The sequence below is a fragment of the Chrysemys picta genome, chromosome 5, assembly GCF_011386835.1.
Source record: "Chrysemys picta bellii isolate R12L10 chromosome 5, ASM1138683v2, whole genome shotgun sequence".
Taxonomy (NCBI): domain Eukaryota; kingdom Metazoa; phylum Chordata; order Testudines; family Emydidae; genus Chrysemys; species Chrysemys picta.
The window spans coordinates 107,698,858-107,720,735 of NC_088795.1; the positions used below are offsets into that span (position 1 = coordinate 107,698,858).

The following is a 21,878-nucleotide window of genomic DNA, read 5'->3' on the forward strand; positions in this document are numbered from 1 at the left end:
GTGACACAAAATAAAATACATTTGTTTGCACTTCAGTGGGCCAAATCTAACCCAGATCACAGCAACAGATTTAAGGCCACTGTATCCTGGTGTACTAGATTCATGGGAAGGCATAATATGGTACTGAGGCAAAAGATGAAAATTGCCCCAAAATTACCTGCAGATCTTGATAGCAAAGTAAATAGTTTCCATCGATATGTAATACAACAGCGCACTAAACATGGCTATGCATTAAGTAGTATTGGAAATATGGATGAAACTCCAATGAATTTTGATATGGTTGGAAATAAAAATGTCCATCAAAAAGGTGAAAAAACAATTTTAATTAAAACAACAGGACATGAGAAGTCCAGTTTTACAGTGGTACTAGGATGCACAGCTGATGGCGCCAAACTGAGACCAATGATTATTTTTAAAAGAAAAACAATGCCGAAATTCAAGTTCCCTGTTGGTTGTTTTGTACATGTGAATGAAAAAGGCTGGATGGATGAAGAAGGGGTAAAGCTATGGCTTGATAATGTATGGAGCAGGCGACCAGGTGGACTTATTCAAAAATGTAGTCTACTGGTGTGGGATATGTTCAGGGCTCATTTAACTCCCAGCACCAAGCAAATGCTTGCAAGACTAAACACAGATGCGGCAGTTATTCCTGCAGGATTGACATTGTTGGTACAGCCACTGGATGTGTGCCTAAACAAGCCATTTAAAGATCGCATTCAAGAACAGTGGAATGAATGGATGGTTAGCGGCGAAAAGTCATTCACAAAAGGAGGAAACATGCGTGCTCCACAGTTGGATGTTTTGTGCAAGTTTGTCATAAAAGCCTGGAATGATATTGATGCAGAAACAGTAATCAAGTCTTTCAAGAAGTGTGGCATATCAAATTCATTAGATGGTATGGAGGACGACTACTTGTGGCAAGATGAAGAGGAAGCCGAAGCTGAGACCACACCATCTGATACGGAATTCGATCCATACGATGACTGCCTTACAAATGTATCACAAGATGTCATTGATGTACTTATGATATCAGATGACGAACAGGAGGATTTTGAAGGCTTTTAAAGGGAAACTGTCACGCCAGCAAAACCTGTAAAAATACCGTAGCTTGCAGTTATGATGGGCGTTGCTAACTCGCCAGGGACTTGCCCGGCACTTGCTCTCTCTCTCTTGTTTGTTATCTTCCTCCTATCATAATCAGTTCCAGTTTGGTTGACAGCTTAGAAAACAAACAGCATGGCAGCTCCCATGGGTTTATTGTCTTATCCTTCCTTTCAGCTTTAGAGTGAATTAGGAAAAGTTTAATCCACTTGCACTGTTTTATGTTTACATGTTTGATGACAAACAGCCTTATGTTTATAAGTGACAGTTTTCCTGCTAAGTACCTGCATGTCATAAGCATTTGAATTAAAATTACCATATTGAAATCAAATCTGATTTTTTAATTTTTTTTTGGTGTGCGTTGGAAGAGGGGTAGTCTTATACGGCGAGTATATCCCAAACTCTATATTTTAACTGGAAAAGTTGGGGGTCGTCTTATACGCCCAGTCGTCTTATACGCCGGAAAATACGGTAAATGGTATCTTGATCATATTTTACCATTAAAGCAGTTTTTCTGCCACATAAGGAATTTTCCGACTTTGGGACATGAATCCCACCTTCAAGAACCAACATATCACCCCTATCATACAGCTTCCCTGTGATGACTGGTGAGAAACTGGCTTAAACCCTGAAGCATGAGAATTTATATTAATCCAAAGCTAGGGTTTTTTTTGTTTGTTTGTTTTTTAATATTATAAATGAGATACTGTTTTTATATAACTGCCTAGCCCTTTTGAAAAAGTTCTGCTGAACTCCTGGCCTTGTTAGCACGAAGATCCCATTGCCACAGGTAAGTGCATTGTGTGGAGTAGTATTTCCTTCCAACAGTTTTGAATGGCACTTTTCAATGTCATGTCAGATGAAGTTTATGAATGTACCCTTGTTCTTTTAAAAGAAAGAATGACCTGAATTCCAGTTATTTATTTTCTATACTTTTATCATGTCCCCTTGAATTTGTCTAAATTAAACAATCCAGTCTTTTCAAGTATCAGAGGGGTAACCGTGTTAGTCTGGATCTGTAAAAAGCAACAAAGAGTCCTGTGACACCTTACAGACTAATAGACATATTGGAGCATAAGTTTTCGTGGGTGAATACCCACTTCATCAGATGCATGTCAGTCTTCTCAATCTCTCTTCATATGAGACTTTTCTATGCTCCTAATCATTCTTGTTGCCATTCCCTGAACCTCCTTTATTCCTATTAAAACCTTTTTGATACTGGGTAACCAGAACTGAAGACTGTCTCTAAGTGGGGTCATACCACTGATTTAGAGTGGGATTATAATATTTTCTTTCCATACTATTCTCATACATGCTAATATTGATTATTTTTATACCACCGCTACATAGAGTGCTCCACAAAGAGGTGAAAGTTAATTTAAAACCTAGAAAGGTGTGTATATAGTTCAAGTTATTCCCTTCGACATCCATTTCTTTGGATGTGCCAACACTAAATTGTATCTGTCACGGTTTTCTCATTCACCTACCTTGGTTAGGTCCCTCAGAAGTTCTTCAGTTCTCGGTGGTCTTGACAAATCTAATTAATTCAGTCTTCTGCAAGTTCAGACACTCAGTATTCACCCCTTTTTTCAGATCCAATATATTAAAACACCAGTCCTAGTACAGAAGCTCATGGGCACCATGATTTAACTTTCTGCCACGATCAGAAGTCTCCTAAACTCACTCTCTCAGCAAGCTTTCCTCCTATGTGTTCTCTTCCCGCACCCAACACCTTCATATGTTACCTGGTCCTACTCTCACCCTGTATGTGTCCAATTCTTTCCCTAAACAGACAGAGGCAAGGAAAGAGACTTGGAAGAGATACTGAAACTACATGTCTCATGTCAGTTCTGGCAACACAACTGAATTAGACACTACAGTGAATGCTTTTTCAGAAAATGTTTGTTTAAAAACAAAAACATTCTTGCATTTTCTGTGAGTTTTATTTTACTTGGTGTATTTCAAGTAACAAACACTGATATGCTTAGGAGGCAGTGGAATTTTATTCATGCTTCAGTCAACCAGATTAAGTTTAAATAGCTCAATAACTACAATACCTTCTATGGCTGTGCAGTTTCACTTTGATGAGTGTATGTAGTAAATTTGAACTGGGCAGGAGATAAGAGATCTGGTAGATGGCAATGTTCCACAATCTAATTGCTAAATTATATGGCTCGAAAGACAAATACTAATTAAAAATGTGCACTGGCCAAGTGTTACCTGCTCTGATGCACCTAATTAACATGAGTTTTAGTTCCAAAGTCACAAGGAGAACAACACGTGGAGGCTTCTTCTATATCTCATAATGTAACAAGACAAAAAATAAGACACTCCAAGATACATACCGTTAATTACGATAAATTTGAGAACTCTATATAGAAACAAGAAGCCATGCTTCACACTCAAACCATTAGCTATTTATTTTGCCTAATGAATTCACACTTAAGTTTTATCCCCTCGCCATCATCCCTTTAACTCAAATAAAAGCTGCAAGTTAGAAATAAAAAAACAATTGTCTTGCAGCCCTTTTGATAGCAATCAGAGAATGACTAAAGCTACAGGGAAGGGGAACTCCTGTAGAAACAAATGTCAAGCTAATAAACAAATTAGCTTTAGATTGTTTACATCAGCAGTATAATTTCTTGCATGTCATTTTTGCTCTTCATTTTACTAATACAAAAAACTGAAATAAGTGAGTCACAATTTTAGGGGTAACTGCATTTACATCCCCCCTCCGTGGTCCCTCGAGGGCATCCACTTAAGGTTTCAGACCATCAGTCATCACCTCTCAGGCAATGTCCCATGTCTTTCTCCTTCCAGACTGGGAGTTTGAGCTTGCAGTCTTTCTGCACCTCACTGTGATTTCTCCTGACTGGGGTCCCACACCAGTGGTTAACTTTTTCTCCAGGAGCTGCAACAGTGTATACCAAATCTTCACAAGGCAAGATAAATGTATTAGAGCAAAAGTGATATAGGAAAAAAAAAAAACCACTAAAAAAAATAAGTTCCTATGTGCATACTAAAATCACATCAGGGATCCCCCATCAGTCTCATGGGGTCCTAGTAAGCCAAAGATTTTACATCTGTTCCACAAAGGTTGGGTCCCCTCATGGACAGAAGTTTCTGCCCATTGAATCAAAAGAAGGCACTGAATTGCCTCAAATTCAGCCTCTGTAGACCAAAACCCCTGTCTTTGTCTGTAGGTCTCCAAAAATCCAGTTTAAACTAGTATATGCAAGCCTCCCCAGGGAGCAATAACTCTCTGGAGCTGTCCACAGCCTCAGTGATTTGCCTAAGTCACTCTTCCTCAGCTCTGGATTTTAGTTTCTGAAGCAGCTCAGATAATCCTCTCCACTGAATTTGCATACAATCCCTGGCCTACAATGTGCATAAACCATTCATTAACTTAATACAGAATGGTCCCCAAAGATACTGCAAGCAGTTGCAATATCTGGCAGTGATATTTCTAAATGATATATATGAGAGAGGAGAAAGAGAGAGACTAATCTAACAGTTTATGAAGTGGTTACCTCTAAGGATCTTTGCTGATAAACTGTTTCTAGAGATTAATCTACCAGCAACAATTTCTCGTCCTCTCTTTTCTTCAGATGTGGACATAACAGATGCAGACAATCAACTGCCTTTTGAAGCCCCCATAAAAAAACTCAGAGTAATTTTAGCACACACTGGACAGGGACATCATTTTAGAAAATTTCTAGCAAACCTAGCGTAGGTACAGTTCTTGCTATAAACAAACAGAATGTAAAATTGAAGCATCAAAATTGAAGTCCCAAACACAGTTAGTGCATACTGTCACAGCTTGCACAGACTGGTGCAAACTGCTATAGGTACTGCTGACAAATCTGAATGGTCTTAAGAAAGTCATTTTAAAAAAAAAATGATTTTTACATGAGAATTTGCTTTCTGCTTCTCAAGTATATATAGGTCCCAGATGGAGGATACTTATTAAATCTCAAGGCTATGTTCAAGTTTAATAATGCAATGCTAGTATAATTTAGTCCCTAGTCATACGATTGAATTGGGAAGACTATCCCCATACATGTGAGCAACATTAGTATATGTGCTTATTAAATTACAGTAATTTGACTCTTCCCTTTATCTAAAAAGATTCTGGGGTATACTAACAGGACTGTCGTATGTAAGACACAGGAGGTAATTGTCCCATTCTACTCAACACTGGTGAGGTCTCAGATGTAGTACTCCATCCAGTTCTCGGTCCCACACTTTAAGAAGGATGTGGACCAACTGGAGAAACTCCAGAGGAGAGCAACAGAAATGGTAGTTTAGAAAACCTGAGCTAGGAGAAAAGGTTTTTAAAAAGTGGGCATGGTTAGTCTTGAGAAAAGAAGACTAAGAGGGCACCTTAGTCTTAGGCATACAGTCTTCAAACATATTAAGGGCTCTTATAAAGAGGACAGTGATTAATTGTTCTTACTGTATATGCAGTGTAGTTGTAGCCATGTCAACCCCAGGACATTAGAGACACAAGGTAGGTGAGGTAGTATCTTATTGGACTAAAGAAGAGCTCTGTGTAGCTTGAAAGCTTGTCTCTCTCACCAATAGAAGTTGGTCCAATAAAAATATTACCTCCCCCACTTTGACTCTCTAATTGACTCTGTGTCCACTGAAGGAAGGACAAATAGTAATGGGCTTAATCTACAGCAAAGGAGGTTTAAGATAGAAATATTTTCCTAATATCTAACTATAATAGTGAAGTACTTCAATAGGCTTCTGAGGGAGGCTGTGGATTTCCCATCTTTAGGGGTTTTTATGAACAGGTTAGACAAACACCTGTCAGGTATGGTCTAGGTTTACTTGGTCCTGCTTCAGCGCCTGGTGTTGGACTCGACCTCTCAAGGTCCCTTCCAGCCTTGCACTTCTACGACACAGATGCAAAACTGCCTTTTTGGAACACAGAGCATTAACGGCATCAGAAAATGTATCATCTGTCCCTCAGTTTCAGAGGGTGAGCGGAAGAAAGAAAAGCAATATTCCTATAAACAATTAACCATAAGGACCAAAAATACAACACACCCACAATTTGGGTATTAATTTTAATTGGAAAGAGAACAAAGGATTTTTTTTAAATGCTTTGAGTGGCACAGCAAAGAAGGCACAACCTGAAGGAAAAGAAGTGGCTAAAGTAGGTTTAAGTTATCTTTGCACCCACTAAATTCTGGGCTGGTGAGTAGGCTAAATCAGCCATGGTGAGTCAGTCTTGATGACTACTCTGAGTGCCCCACAAACCAGAAGGGTCAGTGGCATGGCACCACAGCCAGACCCCTTCCATCCTGAGCTTCACTTCCTACAGCCAGGATGGGACCAGCAAAGGTCCACCTACAGAAGCCCAGTGTATTATCTGCATTAGAGAAATTCTCCCCTGGCACATTGTGGGTTGTTTATACCCTTATACACCATGGTAAAGAGGCTTCAGAAGGAGATAAAGTCCCTTCCCTGCCTCCCACCCCCTTTTTTTTTTTAAACTCTCAGTTGATCTGACAACACTGCCTCCCACTTCATAGATACAGATTTTATTCTAAACCAAAGAGTAAGCTTCCTGTCTTTTGTACACAATTTTAATTATTCCTTTCACATTCATCTGTGTGGTACTGCCTTTCTGGGAGAGATGGAATGGGGGACGAAAGTACTGGGAAAGAGGAAGGGGTAATGACAAAAACTGAGAATTTGATATTGTGGGGAGATACAAATTATTGGCATGAGTTTGGGATGTCCATATTAGTCATAAGTGAATCATACAATAAAAACTTTATAATACCTCATCATCACCACATTTTGTTTATGCCACGAGCAATTCCAACCATGTGTATTCATTTTATTCACTTTCCCCCCGAAATATATTAGTTACTATGGAAACACTGTTGCCTTCAGTCTAAGAGAAGCTCATTTTATATAAACTTGAAACTTAACTCCTATATTTTACAAACTAGGGTGTATTTTGTTTTTAAGGACTATATATAGGGTTTATATATTTATGCCATACTATAAACATTACATAGATCCCTATATTTTAAAAAGAATTTTAGAGCTATTACATAACCCTAACTTTATGCCACAGTTGTGGAAGTCACTAAACTCCTTTCATACCAATGATGGCATTATTCCCATAGTAATTTGCTTTAAAAGGGGAAAAAGCAAAAGGACACAGAAGACAGGACAAATATTGCATAAAACTAAGACTGTTAGAGTCAACAAATATGGCATAAACAATTTTATTTGGAGTATTATTTTTTTTTCTTACCTTTAAATATGAGAAGATCTCAATCATTCACTCATGGGTACAGCCCCTCATGGCAATAAAAACTGTACAAACCTGCAAACCATCACTTTTGTGTCTCATATCTTACATGGTAGCTGCTTAGAATAAGTCATATAACCCATCTCTTTTTCCCTAAAATGTATCTACAGACACAGATATGTTAAGTAAAAAAGTACACAGGATTACAGCTCAGTAAGTGAAACTGATCAAAAGGACACTAACTTTTAGTAGTTTACCTATTATTATTTTCAACATACATAGGAAGTATTAAGAAAGAAGAGTTTCAGAGTAGCAGCCATGTTAGTCTGTATCCGCAAAAAGAAGAACAGGAGTACTTGTGGCATCTTAGAGACTAACAAATTTATTAGAGCATAAGCTTTCGTGGACTACAGCCCACTTCTTCGGATGCATATAGAATGGAACATATATTGAAGAAATATATATACACACATACAGAGAGCATAAACAGGTGGGAGAAAGAAGAGTGTCTTCCATGGTGTTGACCACAGCGAAGTATGCAAGTAGACTTGCCAATATTTCCCTCCCATTGAAGATAACATGGATCACCCTACTCTCACTTATGACTGAAACACTTCCCTGTGACATGTGAAGCCATTCTTTAAATACTTTCACATTACTTTCTATGCAATGTATCTTCAGCTCTCTGTAATGAAATGCAACAGAAGGAAACAAAAACAGTCAGCATAGTGTCACTAGCCAGTGTTCACTGATCACCAGTGGTCTCTAAGGAACATCCCTGGATGAAACAAAACTTGCCTCAACCAAGGATATGGCATTTGCAGTACCATTACAATAAAAATAGTAGAGGACTCAAGATATAAAACATTTGAAAGGAAGTCTTAGGAAATGCTCAACTATGGACAAAGAAGCCTTCGTTAATTCTATGTTCAAGTCCTACTTGATAGTTGGGATTCAGGAGTTGCTAGCCAACAGCCAGTCTAACTGTATCAGGGCAAACCCCAGGTATAGACAAAGTAGCTATGAATTGCACCAATTGAGCTTATCTCTGTATCAAGCAGGGGAAAACTCAACTAGTGTAAATTACACCGATCTTGTCTATACTTGGGCGCTGCAATGGCTTAGCTATACAGATTCGCTGGCTACTGATTGCTCAACTCAAAATATAGACACAACCTGAAACACCTAGTTTAACAAGGTATATGTTTCTGCACATTCTTCATGAGCTCATCTGCAGGGGTAGAGCAGCACATTAATAATATTATTTGAATGAAGGGCTGGGGGAAAGCTGATTGGTGCAGAGGAGCACACAGTTTGAACACACACATCCCTTGGGGAGGATTTATCGAAAGGAATTCTCTATCTTGTAAAGAGGAAATAGAAGTTGATAAAGTACAGGTAGGATCTGAAGAGAAACAATCAAAAGTCAATTACATCACATGAAGGCCGACAACTTAATATTGCCAAATTTTATAAGAGCTTGTACGCAAATACTAGGAGTCTAAATACTAAGACGGGTGAACTTGAGTGCCAGGTATTAAATGAGGATATTGACATAATAGGTATCAGAGAAATCTGGTGGAACAATGATACAGCAATACTAGAGTACAAAATAAGTAGGAATGACAGAGTAGTGTGGGAGTAGCACTATATGCGACAGATGCGTAGACTCAAATATAATAAAAAAGTCTTACATTAATCAAACTGTACCACAAAATCTCTATGGATAGAAATTCCATGCTTCAATAATAAGAGCATAGCAGTCAGACTATACTACCAACCACCTGATCAGGATGTTGACAGTGATTGTGAATTGCTCAGGGAAATTAGAAAGGCTACAAAAACCAGAAATTTCAATAATAGTGGGAGATTTCAATTATCCACATATTGACTGGGTACACGTCCCCTCAGGACAGGATGCAGCATAAAATATCTAGACACCATTAATGACTGCTTCTTCGAGCAGCTAGTCCTGGAACCCACAATGGGAGAGGCAATTCTTGATTTAGTCCCAAGTAACAAGATCTAGTACAAGAGCGGAATATAGCCGAAAAGAACCCAACCACAGTAGCATTTAACTTCAAAAAGCAGAACTATATAATAATGAGGATGCTAGTTAAATGTAAATTAAAAGGAATAGTCACAAGAGTGAAATGCCTGCAAGCTGCAGGAAAACAATGTATACCCCAAATAAAAAAAATAAATCAGGAAAGGGATCAAAAAATGCCATCATGGCTAAACAGAGTAAAAGATTACGTTAGAGACAAAAAGGCATCCTTTAAAATTGGAAGTCAAATCTTATTGAGGAAAATAGAAAGGTGCATAAATTCTGGCAAGTCAAGTGTAAAAAGAATGTAAAGAGCAATTAGCAAAAGACAAAAACTAACAGCAAAATTGTTATTCGGTACATCAGAAGTAGGTAGAATGCCAAACAATCAGTGGGTACACTGGATGACTGAGATGCTAACAGAGCACTCAAGGAAGACAAGACCATTGCAGAGAAGCTAAATTAATTCTTTCCATTGGTTTTCACTGCAGAGGGTGTGAAGGAGATTCTCACACCTGAGCCATTCTTTTAGGTGACAATTCTGAGGAACTGCTCCAGACTGAGGTGTCAATAGAGGAGATTTTGGGAAAAACTAAATATATTTAACAGTAGTCACCAGGACCAAATGATATTTACCCAAATCTTCTGGAGAAAGTCAAATATGAAATAGCAGCTCTGCTAACTGTGGTATGTAACCTATCGCTTAAATCACCCTCTGTACTTGATGACCAGAGGCAACTAATGTAACGTAAATTTTGTAAAAAGACTCCCGAGGCAACACTGGAAGTTACAGGGTTCTCATCTGTATGCTGTATCCATTCGTCGAGTTATACTTAGATTGTAAACTCTTCATGACAGGGCCGAACCCTCTGTTATGTGTTAATACAGTGCAGTCCTGATCCAAGATTAGATTTACTATATATTACCCCTAAACAAACAAGCAAACCAAACAAACCAAACAAACCAAACAAAAACAAAATAAACTAGCATGGTAAACAATTTGGCACTGACAGGGATATTTTTTCCATGGTTAGCTTCTATTCTATAATTCCCTACAAAAAATTAGGTGAAGTAATCCTTTCAAGGACAGGGCTGCAGTAAGCAACTGTTTCGTAAGAAGGAATTTTTATTTTTCTTGCAATACTCTAATTTTGAATTAGTACAGATTAGTGGGTCATTTTCAAGATCTCTACAAGTTACAACAGTACAAAAGTGTTAATTATATTTTTGCAGGGATGCTCTGAGACAGATAGAAGACCTCAGTAATTTTTCAAAAACTTCTGGGAGAGGGAAAACAAGAAGTCTTTTCAATAATTCTCGAAGTTGAGGAGTTAAATTGTATATACTGTTAAAGTAAATGAATAAACCAGCATAGTCTAGTTTGATAACACTTTTCTGTGGAATAATCATAACCCACAGAATGCTTTGGAATCATGTGTGTTAAGGAAAAACTTACAGAATGAGGATGAAGCCATGATAATCAAGATCAGAGAAGTGTTCCAAGTGTAGGGAGTCTCAAAGAAGACAGCATAGGCACTCAAGCAGGATAAAGTAGAAATGAAGATGTACATTTTTTGCAGAATGAAACAGTAGAAAGAAACAAGGTAGGTGGGGAGGCAGGTTGTGTAGGGCTTTGAAGGGAAGGACAAGGAACTTGACTGATGCTAAACAGTTAAGTGATTTGAAGAATTGCTGGAGATAAAGTAGCAAGCCAGAGAATCGTTAATATGGCAGTATTTTGGACAGACTGAAGGACAGTGAGGTGGGTGTCCACAAAGCCATCTATATATATATATATATATAAAAATAATGATGCTATAAGTAACGCTTTAAAAAATACATAGTTAGCAAGTATAGCACTTTGCCTGAGATATTTCAAATGTAGAAGATGCATAAACAAAAAAATCCATTAAAAATCACTCAGAGCACCTTAAATACACATAGCGCTATGAAGTAAGATTTCTTGCCCCATAAGAGAAAAAGCTGTAAAGATGCTGTAAAGATATTAAAATGTTGTACGATGATGGAAGATAGCATTTTACAGGCCACATAAAATCAGAACAGGTCTCTGTGGTTATATTTCATATAAATCCACACCTGAAAAACCAACTAATCCAGTCTGTAAGGATGATGAAATACAGACTGCGGCATCAATATAAATCGCAGTACCCTATTTCTGAACTGTTTACTAATACCAACCACCACCACCATATAACGCTCTACATACACCAAATCCTCACAACACCTTTCTGAGGTATGATCCCAAATTTACAGATGGGGAAAAAGATAAAAGTGACTTGCCCAATGCTACACAGCAAGTCAACAGAACAGCTAAGACTGGAATTCAGGAGTGCTCATCGCCCAAATGCAAGTTCAGTTGACTAGACTGTACTGCCTCACTTCCCTGTATTGCAGGAATCACTCAGGATATCAATTATAGATTTCAAAGATTGTAGATAAGCCTGTATTTTCTAACCCTCCGGTCATTCTTATCATTAAGAGATTCATGTAAGCTCTTACCCACAGAAATTTAACAATTTTAGCTCAGGGCACCAAGAATACTGTTTCATTTAACATTACCAGTCTTTACATTGGTAAGTCATGTAAAACTCTTTTCAGGGCTGGCCTTACCATGAGGCGAATTGGAGGAGGCCACCTCAGGTGCCAGACTGGGGGGGGTGGCACCACTAGGACCCAGAGAGTAGAAAATTGTGTCTGCTGCTGATGCATATGTATTCTCTCTGCTCTAGATGCACAGAGATGGTGGAGTGCTGTGATGGAGGAAGGAGGGCACAAGAGACAACAGGCAGGCAGGAGAAAAGGTGAGAGGGAATAGCAAAAAGCAGCAGGAGCTGCAGGGAGAGAGAGGAGGAGGAGCCTCTTATGTACCTCTCTAGCACCCCCAGGAGCCTGGACTGATTAACACCAGTTTCTCAGGGAGCTTCCCGTTTCCTGCTGCTTCCCTGAACCCATTTGAAGAGAACAGGCAATCAACTGAAGTAGTAGGAGCCAGTTAGGACCTTAAGACACTGATATGTTCTCTCACTCAGGCTCTGCTACCAGCCCGCTTATTTGTCCCCGTCAATTGAGTGTTGAGAGCCATATAGCTGGCACAGAACGGCAGTCATGAGTGAAAGAAGAAAACGCCCCTCTGGGGCAGCAATCAGAAAAAAGCAAGCAAGCAAAGGAAGCTTTTCTATCTAAGCAGGAAGGAGCACTTCTGAGATACACAGACACATGTTCACGATGAGCCTTCCGGTCCCAGTGAGGATGTGAGTGGTGAGGAGATGCCTGACCTTCCAGTTAGTCAGAGTGCAGGTGACCTGGCAGCTACTGCAGCATCCATATCTCTATCTCAAATGGATGTAACCATGCACATTCCTGAACAAAAGTGTAGATCAGAGAAGAGTGTAGTGGAGGCGCAAGAAACAGCTGCTGCTGAGTTTAGTTCCTTAAGTCTAGATGACCCAGGACTGTGGACCCGCCTGAGTGACTTCCTTGTACTGCATGGGCCACAGCAAGTGAAAAACTTCATGTTCCCCAAAGACAATGAAAATAGAAGTTTCCATCCAACACATTACTGAAATCCCCAATGGTGACAAAGTGGAGAGGCCATGGCTTACGTACTCAAAAACCCAGAATGCTGCATACTGTTTTTGTTGCAAACTCTTCCAGTCTAATGTTCCAGACACATTGTGTTCTACAGGAACAAAGGACTGGAAAAGTCTGGCTAGAAATCTGGCATGCCATGAGAAGGTAGCAAATCACCAGAGAGTATTCCATAGGTGGAAAGAGCTTGAGAAGAGACTATGGTTAAAGGCCACCATAGATGATCAGCATTAAGAGAAGATTGCATCAGAGTCTCTTTACTGGAAAAATGTTCTGAAAAGGCTCATTGTCATTGTGAGAACTCTTGCTACCCAAAACCTAGCACTGCGTGGCACTTCAGATCAGCTGTATGTGCCAAACAATGGAAACTTCCTTAAAACTGTGGAGCTGGTGGCTGAGTTTGATGCTGTACTCCAGGAGCATTTAAGAAGAGTCACCACCCAAGAAATGTACACATACCACTACCTTAGAAAAACAATTCAAAATGAGATCATACAGTTACTGGCAACAAAAGTCAAACAGAAGATTGTGGCAGATCTAAAGTCAGCAAGATATTACTCTGTTATTCTGGACCTCACACCTGACATCAGCCATATGGAACAAATTACTTTAATGGTGCATTTTGTAACAACAACAGAACCTAGTGAAAATGTCCCTGCAATGGTGACTGTCAGAGAGTATTTTCTAGAATTTATTGACATTGATGATACTACAGGAGCAGGTATGACAAATGTGTTTCTTAAAAAACTGGAAGATACGGGAATTGCAATAGCTGACATGAGAGGTCAGGGCTACGATAATGGTGCCAATGTGAGAGGAAAGAATAGAAGAGTGCAGACACGGATCCGAGAGTTAAACCCTCAAGCTTGTTTTATCCCATGCAGGTCTCATTCATTGAACTTGGTGGTCAGTGATGCAGCATCAGCTTCTAGTGAGGTTGCTGAATTTTTTAATGTAATTCAAAGCATCTATGTATTTTTCTCTGCATCAACTCATCGATGGCTAATTTTGAAGCAATATTGGGAACATCCTCTCTAACACTGAAACCACTGAGTGCCACACGATGGGAAAGTCGAGTGGAGACGATAAAGCCTCTCAAACACCAAATTGGGAAGACAGATGATGTCATAGTTGCTATGACAGGAACTGTTTGTGGGAGAACAGTGGCAGAGGGAAATGGAGTCACCAGAAACATACATAACTTCAAATTTCTGTGTGGCTTAGTGTTGTGGCATGACATACTGTTTGAAATAAATGTTGTAAGCAAGAGACTCCAAGGTGTTAACCTTGATATATCTGGAGCAATGGAACAACTGGACAAAGCAAAGTAATACCTACAGTCTTACCGGTCAGATGAGGGATTTCAAAACATACTGAAGAGTGCACAGAAGTTGGCAGAGGAACTTCACACTGAAGCTATTTTCCCACCCATTCAAGAATACAAGAGTCACTGAAGAAGACGACATTTTGATTATGAGGCACGAGATAATCCAATAAGAGACCCCAAACAACAATTCAAAGTTGAATTCTTTAACCAGGTGCTAGGTTGTGCAATACAGTCAGCTGAAGAACATTTCATGCAGCTCAAGGAACACAGCAGTATATTTGGGATGTTGTATGATATTCCAAAACTCCTCACTATACCTGAAGAAGACCTACACCAGCAATGCAGGGCACTAGAGACAGTGTTAACACATGATGACATGCGCAATATTGATGCAAGTGATTTAGGTGATGAACTGAAAGCCCTTTCAAGATACATTTCAGCAGGATCAACTCCAAACGCTGTTTTGGAAAATATGTGCACAAATAAGATGACCACCCTCTTTCCAAATGCTTTTGTTGCTCTATGCATCCTTCTAACACTTCCTGTAACAGTTGCCAGTGGAGAACGCAGCTTCTCCAAGCTGAAGTTAATAAAAACACATCTATTCTCCACAATGACACAGGAGTGTCTGGTCGGCTTTGCAACCATCTCAATAGAGCCTGAGCTGGCCCAGACTGTGGACCTTCAGGAAGCAGCTCAAATCTTGGCAACCAAGAAGGCACGGAAAGCACCACTTTGATTATTCAAACAGATGAAAATGCCAGTGTTTACTATGCAGACAAGAAAAGTCACATTTGCTGTTCAGGCGTTTGAAAGTTAAGTGTTACTTAAAATGCCTTGTTCAAAAATTTTAAGTTGTTCGTTCTCCTTTATTGGGGTAGGTAGCAGAGCTGTACCATGAGAGGAGAAGAACAGGAAGAAGGCAGATTTGAGATCTTTCAAAGTTTTGGCCCAAGCCAAGGGGTATGGGGGCATCATTTGAGCACCCCGCTTCAGGTGCCAAAATGTTGTGGGTCAGCCCTGCCTCTTTTGACTTACATCATTACAATGTTTTCCTCTTACTCCTTTTCCTGATTAGACTTTTCTAAGCCTGCTGACCCCACGCCAAAGCTCTGCTCTACTTTTAACCACTTTTAAATACAATATCTATGTATGAATCCTGTCTCATTGCAATTAAGAACCCAACAGTCTAAGGATTTTCACAACTGCTATATGCTTCCTACCATTCAAAAGTATTAGAATAGTTTATTCAAATGTACAAAAGCTTCTCAACAGATGTCCTTTGTTACTTTATTGATATCAATATTTCCAAATTCTTAAAGAAAAATCCATATTAAGATAAAAAGGCTGTTTTACGGACACTCCTTTCATCATAATCTGTGTTTTCAAATAATCAAAGGTACCAACATTTTACTCTCTATAGAGATAAAACTGAATATGTGCATTAATTTTTTTAAAAATATTAAACTGAGGCAAAAGCTTTCCATGCAAGCATATCCAGGACCCAGGGAAGGCATGATTTTCATTGCAGCATCTGGCTCCTTGGCAGCTTTATAGGCAGCTGTGTTGGCAATATTGGAAATACTTGCAAGTTTGTCCGTTAGGCTTCTGAGGGCCATCTAATTTTCCCAAAGCTGTTTTGCTGCTCTACTGAGTCATTCACTGCCACATTTTTTGGTACGAGTCTAATGGGCCCATGCAGATTCCAGAATATATACATACATACACACACCCTCTGAAGCTGTTAAAAACTACACTATGGGTCCTTTCACAGCACACAGACAGAAATTAGTTCATGATTCTTCTGTTAAAGCCACCCACATTCTGACCCATCACCTGCACACTAGTGTTGCAAGTACATTTTGTGGGAATTAAAATAACAGTTTCTCTGGCAACCATCCCACCAATACAGATTTAAATGCACAATTAAATAGTCATTATGTGTGTCTAAGACTCCTCCACCCTGTGAAAGATACCAGAAACGTGCCTTTTGCTGAGGATACACGAACTCATTAATACAAGCCATGTCCGGGGAGCTAGACACAAGATAACTGGTTAAGAGGTACATCTCATTATACCTGAAGACAGCTTCTGAACCAGCCAACCTCCAAAACACCCTTTGCATTGACACAAACACAATCCACAGCAGGAAGCTATCACAGGAGAAGGGACGCCAGTTCTTAACAAGATCATTAATGCAACAAGATCTAGCGGAGATCCACTTTCAGATTCTTTTCTGGGGGCTTCGCAGGGCTAAGGAGTGGGAAGCCTGTGACTGCCAGCTAAGCTCTCACAGCAGAGTCAATACCGCATTGCTGCTGATGCTGCTCATTTTCACAAGTAACAACATCCAAAAAACAGCCCCAGACAGTCCCCTGGCTGGCTTCTCTGCAGAGAGCACCAGGGGCTCCGCAGTGTCCATCCCCGCTGGGGAGAAGGAAGGTTCCTCAGAACTCAGGGTGGGACCCGCAAGTGCAGCCAAGCGCTGGCGGAGTTTGCAAATCAAAGGGAGACAGTGGCCGCAGAGAGGAAAGCAGCCCATAGACACCCACGCACTCCCCCCCCCCCCCCCCCCAGCCCGCCGGGGCTGCAGCGCGTCTGGCTAGGCTCTGGACGGGACGGGGCTCGGCTCGTCCCCCAGGAGTAGGACGAGGCTCAGCTGGTTCCCCGGGGGCAGGACGAGGCTCGGCTGATCAGTACCAGTCTCTGCCCGGGGCCCCATAGGGAACCTGTCTGGGGTTCGCGTTTCCTCGCAGAGGACGCTCCCTCCCAGGCTGTTACCTGTCATCACTGCCGGGGACCCTGCCGCGGAGGCGCCGCCTCTTCTTCTGCCCCTGGCCACGTCCCCGGACTCCAGCTCGCATCCCGCGGCGGCGGCGGCGGCGGCCAGGAGCAGCCCCAGCAGCAGCAGGACCGCGACTGGGGCTCCTGCTGCCCCCGGCCGCCTCCCCGGGGCGCCGCTCGGGACCCGGACCCCGCTCATCGGTGCCGCTGCTGCAGCGACCGCAACCGGCTCCGCTGTGGCGCTTCCACCCCCGCCCGGCTCCGGCAGCCGAGCCGCGCTCCGCCCGCCCCCTGCGCCCCACGCTGCCTCCCGTCGCTGGCTTCCGGGGCTCTGCGCCTGCGCGGAAAAACGTCACCACGCAAACGTGTCCGCTAACTCCCCGGGGAAAGAGGTGCTGGCGAGGAGGCGGAGCTAAGGGCGAGGCGGAGCTAAGGGCGGGGCGGGGCTAGCTCAGGGGGCGGGGACAGGCTGGGGGTGCTGCGAGGAGGGGCTGGAGTCCGGGGAGGCAGCGAGGGGTGCGCGCCAGCAGCCGGCGAGAGGAGCCCGCTCTGCAGGGGCCGTGCCCTGTGAGACGCAGAGGGGAAGCGGGGCTGCCCCAGCCAGGGGGACAGGAATCTGCGGTGGGCCGCAGAGGGAAGCACGAGGGAGAAGCGCAGGTGGCTCTAGGGCTGTTCCAGGAGAGGAAAACAACAAGGCAATAGCAAGGCAGCTGCAGGCTGGAGGAGATCCCTGCTGAAGGCAGCAGGAGGAAGGAGAAACGGGAAGGGGAGAGGAAATGGTTGCTGACAACTTTTTTTCAGTGCTTAACTCGTAATGAAAAAGGTTGCGGGGTTCCTGCAATTTTTTTTCCATTCATAACTGATGCAGCAAGCCCAGAGGTGCCAGGGCTATGAACAAGCGAACGGGGGGGGGGGGGGGGGCGGGACAAAGCATTAGCAAGACATGGCACAAATTAAGCACTGTTTTTTTTCCAGAAAGGACCCACCCGCTGTCACATCAAAGGCAGCTGAAAAACATAAATACTGTAACATTTATCTTTGTGCAAATTGCTATAGAGGCCACAGGGATATTTTATGATCACACACAAGAAGAAAGGCAATCCATCAAATAATCTTTCTATTAAGATACATTTAACACTGTTAACGAGTTTGAGACATTCTGCAATGGGTTTGGCAATGTGATCGTGTAACTAAAATGCACAGGGATTAGAGTCCATTGGCCTGGGTTCTACTCATGATTCAGCCATGAAGAGCTAAGCATAACGTTTTATTAATGAGACAAGAGCACCACTACGAACCCCAAGTAGAAGTCTGGTGGCACCTTAAAGACTAACAGATTTATTTAGGCATAAGCTTTCGTGAGTAAAAACCTCACTTAGGTTTTTACTCACGAAAGCTTATGCCCAAATAAATCTGTTAGTCTTTAAGGTGCCACCAGACTCCTTGTTGTTTTTGTAGATACAGACTAACACGGCTACCCCCTGATACTTGACACCAAGTAGAAGTACATTTCAATTGAACAGTTCTTTCACAGGCAGCTAGTAGGAGTGAGATTTAAAATATCTCTATGAATAGTTGCTCTAGTGATCCATATTAAAAATTGAGCCACACAATCAAGCTTATGTTAAATTAATTCACTGAGGGTTTTAAAATGTACATAAATTTAGCAACTTTTCACTGAGGAAGGGACATCAAAGGAGAGCTTTCTATTCCGAGAAAGAGGAATTGGGACATATTTTACAAAAAAGAAAATGCTAGAAGTCACAGATGTACAGACTATTCTAAATTCATAGAGCTAAAGGGTATTTGAAGCCTGGTCACACAAAAGCTAATATATAAAACAAAATTGAGCCCTCAACAAGTCCAGGACTTATTGTGGTAATAGCATGAGCCTTTAATGCTTAAGCAAAAGGACTGACTCCCCTAGACAAAAGCAGTAGCAGGCACATTCTTCATGGGAACCAGCCAATAGATAGAGATAAAACTAGACATTCTCCTACTGTAGGTTAGGCCTGCACTGTGCTCGGTGCTGTACAAACAAATAAGCCAATAGGGAACCCAAACTCTTAAGGTGCTCAAGGCCCTTCACTCCAACTAAAGTAACAGAGTAGAGAACCAGGACCTTTAAAGACCAGGCCTGTGGTCCCTGCTGTACAGAGTTTATATTCTAATTTCAGGCAAAGATAGAATAAGTCATACACACAGCATACCAGAGAATAGTGCAACGTGAAGCCATATAGATGGGGGAAATATATTCCAAATATATTTACACACAAAAATATATTTTTTTAAAAATAGTAACTCTCAAAATAACCCTGCCTTTGAGGAGGCTGTGCAGGGAAAATGAAGGTTACTTCCCTGTAACCGAGGTTCTTTGAGATAGACGCTGCATATTGCTAGTCGTGGGGTGCTCCGACTGGTGCAGCCTGAATGGTAAAATTTACTAGCAGTAGTCATTGGAGTGTCCACACACTTCCCTTGGCTTTCCCCTCACTGAGCTCTGGATGTTCTAGGGCAAGTGTTTAGAAGGAGTATAGTGCTCCACTACCTTAGCTCCTTCCCCTCTGACCCCAACCATTTGGTAAGTAGGACTTCAAGGTAGTGAGGAAAGGTGGACGTGAAGTGTCAATATGCAGATCCATTTCAAAGGACCTCAGTAATAGGTCAGTAACATTCATTTCTTCCTTTGAGTGTACTTTGCATATTCCCATTCATGGGATAGATTAATAAGCAGTACTCTGACCCAGGATGGTGAGACCCAGAGTTCTAGTTAAACAAGGAGTGCAGAACTGCCTTGCCCAATTTTGCGTCTGAGCTAGATTCTGAGTCTAAAGAAGAATGTTAAATTAAAGTGTGACCAGAACTCCAGGTTGCTGCTCTATATATTTCTACCAGAGGAATATGCCAACAGAAAACCATACAAGTTGTCTTTGATCTAGTTGAATGAGTTTTGTTGCCTGGAGGAGTAGATAATCCCTACAATTTATAAGGTTCATAAATGCTTAATCTAACCCATCTAGAGAGTCTGTATAGAAATCCCTTTTCCTTTTTTTTTTATCCACGAGCTATAACCAGCCTTGAAGATTGTCTAAAGGGGACTGAAAAGTATACCTTTCATTGCACTTTAATTTTCTGACCACCACATTAATGACCTTAACACTTGTTGTGGAATTATTATTTTTTATTCATGCTGTCTAAACCTGGTGTGTAATTCTTTGCTAAACAGTGCAGAAGGTATCTCATCTGAAGACAAGCAAAAGGAGTCACTGCTCTGGATGATGCCAGCAGCCCCAGGAACCAAAGGAAGAAAAGAATTCATTGTCTTGATAACTGGTAGAGGCAATATACACATCTGTTTGTTTTAATATCTCTCGTCTGGGAGAAAAGCTCTCTCCACAGTTAAATCCGATATGGCTTTTATAAAAAGACTCCTTTAAGTGGGTTTAGGCAGGACTTTTCCCAATGTATCTGTACTCCCAGACTGACAAATGATGAACATATTTGACTTACATGTTCTAAGATATCTTCCCTGGACGATATTTTTATTAGACAGTCCTCTAGGTGCGGGATACAGATGTCTATGGCTTTCTTAGCTATGCTGCTACAACACACAGGCATTTTCTAAACACCCTGAGTGCTGTACACAACTCATAAAGGAGGACACTGTACTGAAAATGGTCCTGTTCAACAATGAAATGCAAGTACCTCCAAGGACATGGCCTTACAGAAATGTGGACATATTCATCGTTGAGCTCCAGAGGTACACACCACTCCTGGAGAGAAAGAGATGGTATTATAGAAGTTAGAGACAACATGCAGAAGCATAATTTCTTTATATGAGGCAATGTCTACACTACCACTTATGTCAGCAAAATTTATGTCACTCAGCGGTGTGAAAAAACATCCCCACCCCTCCCGAGTGACATAAATTTTGCTGGCGTAAGTGGCAGTGTTCAGAGCAGCTACACAGATTTTACAGTGGCACAGCTGCATCAGTACATCTGTGCTGCTGTAAACTATCTAGTCTAGATATAGCCTACCTGTTCAATCTCTTTAAATCCGAAATAAAGCAAAGACCCATTGGGGGGGGAGAGGAGAAAACAACAATTAAAACCTATTCTGTCTGCAATCTCATTGAACTACCTCTGTAGCACCTAACTATAGTAGAGATTGAACCTCCTTTAACAAACCAAGATGACTTTGATCTCTGCCCAGATATGAAGCTGGTTGTTGTTAAGGGAAAAGGTTTGAATTAAATTGTGAAACCAGATGAAATAACTTCTAAAATCCATCTATCCAATATTATTAACTCCCACTGATAATCAAAATGGGACTACTGGTATCCAAACTGAGGATAAGTAATGTCCAAGTGGACCGGCTTGAAGCTCTGTGTCAAAGCCGATGTCTTGGAGGAACCATAGAAGATGAACATGAAACTTTCCCTTTAATATTGCAAGATTTAACTTTCTTCCTCCGTTGTAGCTGGTGTTGTGGGGTATAATGGGTGGAAATGATATGACCTTTTCTAATAATTGTAATGAAGTGAAGGACACAAAGGAGCTGGGATTGCATTTGATATTTATGTATTGGAGTCAAATAAGGTCTCTCCCCTGTATTAAAGAAATCTAAAGATCTAGGAGTAGAGCTTACATTTTTCATCTTCTCTAGAATCATAGAATATCAGGGTTGGAAAGGACCTCAGGAGGTCATCTAGTCCCCCTGCTCAAAGCAGG

General features: G+C 41.3%; 1 protein-coding gene across 2 annotated transcripts in view; it reads right to left on the reverse strand.

The window, feature by feature from the left end:
• STIM2 (stromal interaction molecule 2) overlaps positions 1-17,449 on the reverse strand; it is a 153,348-nt gene extending 135,899 nt beyond the window's left edge. Inside the window, exon 1 of one of the 2 annotated variants that reach the window (XM_042855410.2) lies at positions 17,143-17,449. In XM_042855410.2, coding sequence (XP_042711344.2) covers positions 17,143-17,344 — 202 coding nt within the window. In that variant the 5' untranslated portion in view covers positions 17,345-17,449. The remainder of the gene's footprint in view (positions 1-17,142) is intronic. The other variant, XM_005300296.4, reaches the window with a different exon arrangement.
• Positions 17,450-21,878: the final 4,429 nt, after the last annotated feature.